The sequence below is a fragment of a genome, unplaced genomic scaffold (genome assembly GCF_019419815.1).
Source record: "Pyrus x bretschneideri cultivar Hongxiangsu unplaced genomic scaffold, Pyrus_bretschneideri_v1 Contig72, whole genome shotgun sequence".
NCBI lineage: Eukaryota > Viridiplantae > Streptophyta > Magnoliopsida > Rosales > Rosaceae > Pyrus > Pyrus x bretschneideri.
In genome coordinates, this window is record NW_025999812.1 from 1158735 (window position 1) to 1169129 (window position 10395).

General features: G+C 36.9%; 1 protein-coding gene across 1 annotated transcript; it reads left to right on the plus strand.

The window, feature by feature from the left end:
- Positions 1 to 4927: 4927 nt before the first annotated feature.
- On the plus strand, positions 4928 to 8996 carry LOC103927384 (pentatricopeptide repeat-containing protein At1g80270, mitochondrial). Its single transcript, XM_009336300.3, is given in 4 exon segments — positions 4928 to 5134; positions 5934 to 6331; positions 6334 to 6530; positions 7356 to 8996. Coding segments are annotated over 4 exon segments (1878 nt in total). The 5' UTR covers positions 4928 to 5099; the 3' UTR covers positions 8604 to 8996.
- The last annotated feature ends 1399 nt before the right edge of the window (positions 8997 to 10395 follow it).

Here is a 10395-nt window from a genome sequence, read left to right on the forward strand (position 1 = left end):
TTTAGATAGGGTTTTCACATTCTTTTTGTATGATGCACCACGTATGATGTAACATGCCTTTTCAAAAGGATGAGAAACATGTATGTTTATATATGTAAAGCTGCAAACAAAATTGCAACTTCGTCTGCTAAGGTATAGCCTTCAACCAAATTGATGACTCTCTGGATCTATAATGTTTTTCTTCAACCAAACTGAAGAGTCATCAAATGGTGTAGCACCGTTAAATTTCATAAACAATGTAGTACATTTATGTTTCATAAACAGTGTAGTAAGTTTCATAAATAGTGTTGTAATTTTTCATAAACAGTGTGGTAAATTTCATAAACAGTGTCATAAGTTTCATAAACAGTGTAATAAGTTTCATAAATAATGTCTAATTCTTGGTCTTGTTTTATAAATAGTGCCTAGTTATTGGGTCCAATTTCATAAATAGTGTATAGTATTGGTACAGTTTCATAAATAGTGTCTTTTTCTTGGTCCGGTTTCATAATAGTGCCTAGTTATTGGTCCACTTTCATAAATAGTGCCTACTTCTTGAACATGTTTCATAAATAGTGTATAGTTCTTGGTCTAGTTTCATAAAGAGTGTATAGTTTCATAAACAGTGTATGGACGCACGGGTCCCGCACGTCAGATCTTTTTTTTTTTTTTAATTTGTTTATATTAAAATTGTGTCATTTTTATTAAAATTTAAGTTCTTTTGTCTTTTTTTATTAAAATTTAAGGGTTTTTTTTTATGAAAATTTAAAGGTTTTTCATTAATATTTAATTTTTTTTCATTAAATAAAGTTATAGCGTGGTTTTTGATTAAAATAGACTTAGTCCAAGTCCTTTTCATAAAAGGCTAAAACAACACTATTAATGAAATGAACCAAAATAACCCACACTATGTCTGGAAGTTAATAAAATAAACATTATTTCTAGAATTGCAGTAAAATAATCAACATTATTTAAAATAACTCTTACTATTCTTGGAACTATAACAAAAGAACTCACTATTTATGAAACCAAACCAGAATAGCTCATATTATTTTTGGAATTACAACAAAAAACTATCACTATTTATGAAATTGAACTAAAATAGCTCATACTATTTCTGGAACTACAACAAAAAACTCACACTATTTATGAAACTGAACCAAAGTAACACATACTGTTTATGTAAGTGACAAGCCCGTCCCGGATTATTTGTACCGTAGGGATGAAATGACGGTTTTGCCCTAGTGGATAATTGTTGTTTGTGTGGTTGTTTTGGGTTCTTGGTTGGTTGCATCTCAACCACACATCCATCTTCATTTCCATCACCCTCTCCCGTTGACTCTCTCTATCCCGAAGCCTCTCTCTTTCTCTCTTTTCTTCACCATACGTACGGACAAGAACCATAGTGCTTGAAAACGTTGCGGATCGAGGAAGAAAATCATACCTTTGTGTTCGTGAGCTTCATACGAGTTCAACCATACCCATTTCAGGTAAGGACACCTTCGTTTTCACGTTGAACCCGAGATGTTCAATTTGGGGTACTGTTCATGCACACGTAAAATCATGTGTTTTTGGGAATTTTAGGGTTGTAGGAAGCTTGGTGAGGTCTTTAGGAAACTCGAGGTGGTTCGTTTGAAGGTTTTGGACGTCAGGATCATGAGTTGCAGGTTTGGCCGGATTTGGTAGAGTTTTTCCAGCGAGATTTCGTTAGGTTTAGTGCTTGAAAGTGGTAAGGTTTTGTTCCTCTAGTTGTAAGCTTTATTTTGCTACCAATTTTGTGAAATTTGGGTGAAAAATGAGTGAGATATGAAGTTTAGAAATTTTCTCAGTTTTCCGGTGACGGCGACAGCGCCGGAGGTTGGGCGGAGAAGACGACGAAATATTCCGTCAATTTGGACTGAATATTCCTAACGGTGTTAGGTTAACTTTAACGGAATCTGTCAGATATAACGGAATATTCCTGACGGCGTTAATTGACGCCGTAACTGTGCCAGGCACTTGCCTGCGTGTGTGACCGTGCCTTGGCAGGAGTGTGGGGGCGCGTGTGACGTCAGAAAATTATTTACAAAATATGGGGATGTTTGTGAGGTTGAGTAGATCATGTTGGTGTATTCACACACCCCATTTGAGCATTGTATGAGAAGTTTTTACCTAGTTTGGGTTATGTGCTTTAAATTAACGTTTTTATAGTTGTTTCGCATATAGGTGAGACCTATCCCGAGGACGAGCACGATCACTCGAGGCAAGGGGGTTACGACCCTTCTACATACCAGTGAGTGGGCTTTTTGGTTTTCCGTATATACCTATATACTTGTGATTTTCCCAAAAAATGAAATGAAACGTTTATATATTTTAAATGCCATGCATTGCGTTTGCCTATTTAATTATGCATTAGTAGTTGCATATATATATATATATATATATATATTTGGTGCTGCAGACGCACAGGTAAGTGCCAGGTAAGTTATGGTTTATGTTTGTGATTAGTAGTGATGTGAGATGCATAGAAAGCTCATAACCTGCACCCCCAGTGTTAGTGCTCCCGCCCAGAGTAGGGCACAGTCCTTCATGTGATGTTCACCTCCCGCACCACATGCTTATCTTGGATCCAAGTTAGGTACACAGTCCTGTCGTACAGACCACTTTAGGTGGTTCCAACTCGTAAGTGACCCGCGATTATTCGCCCAGTCTTCACGTGATCGTAGCACTTGAGCGTACTTATTTACACCCAGTCCTGTCGTACAGACCACTTTAGGTGGTTCCGACTCGTGTGCATGTATAGTTAGTGAGTTGGGGATTTAAGCTCTAGATTCAGCCGTACAGGTCACGTTAGGTGACTCCGGCTGACAGATTACATGGCATTGATTGATATTACCTGAGTACTTACATTTTATATAGAGGCATTCGACATGGCATATTTCTGAGCATGTTTTATATATATGTGCATATTCTATTTCTGGGAAACTATACGGGTTTTACGGCTAGGGGTTAGAATTTTGATAATGAAATGATTTTGAAAAGCTTTGTTTTTGCCCACTCACGTTTTCTATTTTGCGCCCTTCCAGGTTCTAGTTTGGATAGCTCTTTTGGTGGCTCTCGAGGAATTCACGACATATCTGACAGTTTATCACCAGTGTAGGACCACCTTTGGTTGTGTTTATTTAGTATTTGTTTCTCCCGGACTGCACTAGGTCTTCCATGCTCTGAATATTGTTTTTCACACTTACGCTTGCACATGTATGTTATGTACTCAGTGTATAGCATGGTTTTTATTTATTTGTACTTTATTACTATTCTTAGCTTCCGCACTGTGCACATGGTTACGTCACTCTCGCATGATGGCCAGCATGCCCTGATTTCGATCGGGGTGTGTCAGTTTATATAAGGAGCAAAATAAACACTATTTCTTAAACTATAACAAAATAACTCACACTATTTTTGCAAGTGAACCACTATTTCTTGACTACAACCAAATAACCCACACTATTTGTGCAAGTGAACCACTATTTCTTGACTACAACAAAATAACCCACATTATTTTTGAAAGTAAATCATAATAACCCACACTATTTCTGAAACTATGGCATTATAACCTACACTATTTCTGAAAGTGAACCAAAATAACTCACACTATTTCTAGAACTAAAACATAATAACACATACTATTTCTGAAAGTAATCCAAAATAACTCACACTATTTATGAAAAATAACAAAATAAACACTATTTCTGTAACTAGAACAAAATAACTCACACTAATTCTGGATTTGAACCAAAGATAATGCATACTATTGATGGAACTATTACAAAACTATACACTATTTATGAAACTGAAGAAACACACATTATTTCTCATGGTTCTAAAAGACACTAGGCGCAATATAGAAGAAATATCTAAATAAATTTGGCAACTTCCAAACATGGCATTCAGAAAAATACAATATCCGGTAAATAGCTCTTTTGCCTTCCTCGTAGGTGGAGCTGCTGAGTTTATGTTTGTTTAACCAATAACAGTATGTATGTATGTATGTATAAATCAAGCAATCCTAATGATTGAGTACACAACAAGGCACAAGAAATTCAATTCAGCAAATTAAATAGTTGAATAAATTATCATTAAAATTTTCAAAATCAATGGCAGACCAACATTTCAATTTCCAATTCTAATAAAAAGAAAGAACAAGTAAAAGTGGATCTGATATGTAAATGAAGGAAATGAAGCTTAACTTGGCTTATAGGAGATGGACTTGATCTCCATGACGAGGTGCACGGACACTGAGTTCTCATAGGTGCCCTTAATCTGGATGATGGTTGGGTGCTCGGAGAGGTGGTGCATGATTTGAATCTCCCTCTAGATGTCGTCGTAGTCCCCCTGGCAGAGGAGCTTGCACTTAGGGATGGACATGCGAACGAATTGGGTGTCGGTAAGCTTGTGGGTGTAGAAGTAGGTGGTGCTGAATTTGCCTTGGCCAATTTCTTGCTGAAGAGGTAATGGTCTCTGAATCACGGCGTTTCTTATGGCAATACGGCAATATTTCATGACTTTTTTGAAGCTTCCTTGCTTGGGAATGCGATCTTCCAATTCGATTTCATTCTCTAATGATGATGAATTTCTTCTGATTTATTTATTTATTTTTATTTTTATTTCTGATTTGTGATTCATTCCTTTCCATCCTTCTCCTTCGCTCTATGAAACTGTTACTGTCTCTCTCTCTCTCTCCCCCTCTCTCCATGTGCGTTTGTAGATTTTGGTTGTTCACTATGACAATTATTATTTATTTCTGACATAATGATGTTTAGGATTTGACAAGGTAGTGGCATGTTTGTAAATAAAAGAAAGTTTATTTAACGGAATTGGACTGACAGAATGAAGTTTCTGTCACGGACATGGCTGTAAAAAAAAAATTATTGCATGTTAGGCTTTTAATTTAGCCAAAACAAAAAAAAAAAAAAAAAGGCAATAATAGAAAAAGAAAAACCCTTATGTCCCCAAATCAGTAATTCCTGACGGCAAAGGGAGGGTTTTAGGGTTTAAGAGTGTGAGCTACTCAACGAGCACCACCATTTCCATTTTCCCTGGGACTGTTACTGTTTGGTGCTTCTGATTTGCCGACTCTCGCCATGTGGGCTCTCCGCCGTGCTTCTCTTCCTCTCAGGTATATACTCTCTCTCCTTCTCTCTTGGTTTCAGTGGCCCCATCTTAATCACCTGTTTGTTAATCAGAAGGTGGGAGAGAATATTCTGAACGATTACAGGTTTTAGGTTTCATCTTAATCACCTGATGTGCAAATGGCTGCTTTGTTTTTTTTTTTTTTTTTTTTTTTTCATCTTTTATTTTGTTTACCAGTCTTGATTTGTCATCTGTACGCAATGAGTTAAGCAGTTCAAGGATTTTTCTTACCTTGAAGTTAGAAATCATTAATTTCATCTTTGTTGAAAGGAAGAGAGAATGTTTTGAAGAGGATTAGAACGGAATTGAAATGCTTCGTGCGACGTTTAAGAAACCACAAACAAAAACAGAGGAGGAACAAATTGAGTTCATGGAGTGGAGACTATTAGGACAGGAAATTTATCTTCTTTTGATCCTAGACTGTTAAAAAATCTTCTGTCACATCACTGGATATTTTACAGCAACATTGTTTCTGCCGTTGAATCTCACTTCTCTCTTTATATAGAGAATAACCTACTAGCGCAGCTGCCCTTGTTTCCGAACAGTTTCTTAGGGATGCAATTTTATGTTTCTTTTGTCTCGGAGGATTTCATAATATGCTTGTACTAGTAGAAGCTTGACGATGACATCTTCTGAATTTTTATCTCTTTTAGTTATATATTTCCTGCTATTATTTCTTTTTATGCAGGATGTTTTCTAGTAAATTCTGGATCGTTCGTTATGTTATGTTGTTGGTTCTTTTCTTTGGGAATGCATGTGAAACTTAGGTTTTCTCTTGCGTCCAGGAACCGAGCATTCAACATAGGAACTTCTCGTGTATGTTGTGCTAATTTGGAGCTACCAATTACTGACAGACATGAGGATGTTTGTTTCTTTGAGTCCTGTAAATCATTGTCTGATGAATGTCTGCCTTCCAAGAGACTATACCACACAACATGTGTTTCTTGGAACTTCTCCATGGATAAACGCAGCCTTTCTTCACAAGCTGGTGCAAAAAGCAATGGCGAGGAAGATGACTTGGAAGATGGGTTCTCTGAACTTGAAACACCATCTAGTGTTGAAGCAATTCCAGAGATCAATGGAAATGATGAAAATGTAGATGAATTAATTTCTGAACCAGAACTCTCTGAAGTTGATGAAGAAGTTGAGGCTTCCCAACATGAGCTGGAGTTGTCAGAGACTGAGACGATCCAAGTGAGAAAATATTGCGAAAGAAAAGAAACCCTTTAGCACTTTACAAGGCCATCTTAGCTTTCCCAGGATTCTCTGTTCATGGTGCTCTTGATAAGTGGGTAGAAGAAGGAAATGAAATAAACCGGACACAGATATCAATGGCCCTGCTCAATTTTCGCAGGCGTCAAATGTTTGGGAGGGCATTACAGGTACTTTGACTCGATTTTCTATTGACACTTAAAAAATTCGTAAACCAGATGATAATCTCAAAAGTTTTAATTTGATCTTAGCTGCCTTATAATTTCAAACTTAATTTATTTATCACGTTTTGAATTGTTTTATTTATATAAATAAGCCAACATAGCTGATTAAGAAAAGAAAAACAGAGATATTTCAACATAGCAGCCTGCCTACATTATCTCAGAAGTATTCTAGCATTTGATACACTTTTCCGGTCTTTCTTACATAGAATAGCTTCTTGTTTTGATATATTTACGTTGTAATCATGACACACTTCGCTTCTTTGTTTTTTTTTTTTTTGTTTTTTTGTTTTTTTGGTTTAATGGTACTTGAAGGAGGACCGATACATATTTTGCAATGAGTCAATTGCACTGGCTTATGGCTGGATCTTTTGGTTTTCTTTTTTATGATAAATTAATGGTCATCTCATTAACTTATTTCTTTGAGTCCCATTTTTATGATCAAAGGTAAGAGAAAAGTTGACTTTGAAGTCATGAGTTCTCACATGCTTTAATGAAATTCTGTAGCTTTATGTTGAAAGTGACCGTAGCACGCTGATTTGGCAATGCTTCCATTTGTGCGTCTTATAGTTTGATTTAAAGCAGAACAAATTTGTGATAAATTTACTTTCTTTTCATTTCATCATTTCCCTCAATAGATTAGATGTACAATGAGGATGGTAGTATCTTCTTGCACCACAAGTGCATCTTCTTTTCTTGTGTTTGTTTCCCGGTTCCTTAAAAGCATGAATTTCGTGCTCACGGAATCTTACTATTGTGTGAGGCACTTTGCAGCTTTCAGAGTGGTTGGAGGAGCATAAGAAGATTGAATTTAATGAAAGAGATTATGCAACTCGTCTCGGCTTAATCGCCAAAGTACGTGGCCTCCAAAAGGCAGAAAACTATCTCGAGAAGATTCCAAAATCCTTTAGAGGTGAGGTAATGTACCGAACCCTGTTGACGTACTGTGTCTCTACCAGCAATATGAAGAAAGCCGAAGAAGTTTTCAACAAAATGAATGACCTAGAATTCCCGGTCACAGCATTTACTTGCAACCAGTTGCTACTCCTCTACAAGAGGCTTGACAAGAAGAAAATACCAGCTGTATTACTGTTAATGGAGAAAGAAGATGTCAAGCCAACTGCCTTCACATATAAAGTCCTAATAGATACAAAAGGCCAGTCAAATGACATAACTGGAATGGAGCAAGTTTATGAGACAATGAAGGTGGAAGGCATTGAGCCAGACATCAGCACAAAAGCCACCTTGGCTAGGCACTATGCCACTGGCGGGCTTAAAGAAAAAGCCGAGGTGGTTTTGAAGGACATGGAATCTGGAAGCTTAAAACAGAATCGTTGGGTTTGTCGATCTTTGCTTCCCCTTTATGCTGAGTTGGGAAATGCCAACGAAGTAGGGAGAGTTTGGAAGGTTTGTGAATCAAATCCTCTGTTTGTAGAGTGTTTGGCTGCAATCGAAGCTTGGGGAAAGTTGAAAAAGATTGAAGAAGCAGAGGTAGTTTTTGATAAGATGTTAAAATCAGGGAAGCAACTTTCTTCCAAGCATTATTCTGTGATGTTGAAGGTGTATGCGAACAATAAAATGCTAGACAAGGGTAAAGATCTTGTCAAGCATATGGCAGATAACAATTGCGAGATTGGGCCATTAACTTGGGATGCACTTGTGAAACTCTATGTGGAAGCAGGAATGGTTGGAAAGGCTGATTCTATTTTGCAGAAGGCTACCCAAAACAACCAAAAGAAGCCACTGTTCACTTCTTATATGACAATTTTGGAACAATATTCAAAGAAGGGGGACATCCATAACTCAGAAAAGATATTTCATAGGATGAGACAGGCTGGTTATACGCCTCACCTTCGTCAGTTTCAATCTCTTGTTCAGGCCTATGTAAATGCCAAGGCTCCAGCTTATGGAATCTGGGAGAGGATGAAAGCAGATAATGTCTTTCCCAACAAATCTGCACTGGCACAGTTGACACAAGTTAATCCATTTAAGAAGACAGCAGTGTCGGATTTGTTTGATTGAGGAATCTGAGGTTGCTCCTGCTCTCTTCAGAACCGGTAGTTTAAATGTCTAGTTCGAATCCTGGATCTGTGAGCATCTATCTACTAGTATTAGGTTTATTTATGTTTTTCTATTTATCCTTTGAATTAATCTTATACTGGAGGATCTCTTTGTTACTGTATGAGTCTGACAAAACCTTGTGGGTATTTAGGGACGTCGTTGCAGCTGCGGTTGAAAGTTTTTGCAGGGCATGAATGCGCAACGTCAGATTCTCAATGGAAGTTCTTTAGCTCGCCCATCTCTTCTAGGCAGTAGGAACTCTTGCTTTTTTGACACATTGGTATAAAATCTATCACTCGACTATTTTGCTCATTGTAGTCCAGTGCTGCATAGAAGCCTTTTGCTTTCCTTCAATATCGTATCATTGAATGCTTTGTGCGAAGCGTGAGGACTAAATATTTTACGCAAGCCTTTCTCCAGAAAACGCTTGCGTCTATTGGTGGTTTAGAAATGTTTTTAAAATAAGTAAAAGCGTTTTTGGATTGCTAGAAGTGTTTTTTAACATGTTTGACTGAACAAGTTAAGAAGCGTTCTTAGGTTCAAAAAAGCACTTGAAGTATCTTCTAACGAAGCACTTGTGTGCTTTTAGAAAGCACTTGTGAGCTTTTAGAAAGCACTTCAAATGCTTTTTAAGAAGCATTTGATTAATAAGTTCAACATCAACGTGGCGGCTCAGTGGTCAAATCCGTTTCTTGTAATGACTAGTAGATCAATCTTGATGTTTTTGGGAGCTTGAGGTAACGGAGTGACGCATTGGGAGGAGGATTCTCTCCCTTTCAAATATCTCTCCACTTCCCTTTCTTCCTACTTGAACGGTTAAGATTAAGCCACATTAACGTTTTATATTGAATTTTTTTTAAAGACTATAAAACAAAAGACAAAGTAAGAGAGGAGGGAAGAAAAATGATGGAATAGAAGAGAAAAGAATCCTATTCCGACGCATTGACCATCCCTGAGGTTCTGAGGTGTCGTCTTGGCCCTTGGGAAAGTTAAAGGTGGTGATGGTTGAATCATTTCACTCGACTGTTTTGCTCGTTCTAGTCTAGTGGTGCATGGTTGAATCATTTCACATTTTCGTTTCCTTCTTCCAAAAACACTTCCAAACAACTAAAAACGTTTTCAGATTGCAAGAAGTGTTTTTTAACAAGCTTGACAAAACAAGTTAAGAAGTGTCCCTAGGTTAAAAAATAAAATAAAAAAAACACTTGAAACATTTTCTAGAGGACCACTTGTTGTGTATTTTTAGAAAGCACTTCACATGCTTTTCCAAGAAGCATTTAGTGGGCGAATTTGTTTCTTGTATGACTGGTAAAATATAGGCCACAACAATAACTTTCCTATTTTGTCCAAATTGAAGATTACTCCTGAAAAAATAGTTGTCCCTTTTAATCAATACTATTTTTTAGGGATTAACCTTCTTGCAGGGGTAGTGCATTACTAATCTAAATAGTGCTCACAAGAAATGTAACTTTGAGGCCTCATTTGATAGAAATGATTGAAGAAAGAGATGGATGAAAACTTTCATATTTTGTTTAAGTTGAAGGTTACTCATGAAAAATAGTATTGATTCAAGGAAGTTTTAACTGAAAAATTTGCGGTGCTGTTCACTTTAACAAAAAACCACATTTTTACACTAAAGAGTCAAACCTGGTACTATTCACTTTAAACCCACGGTACTATTCACTTTTTTTTTTTTTTTTTTTTTTTCATGAGTAACCTTCAATTTGATGCAATGATATTGTGAATTTGGCAT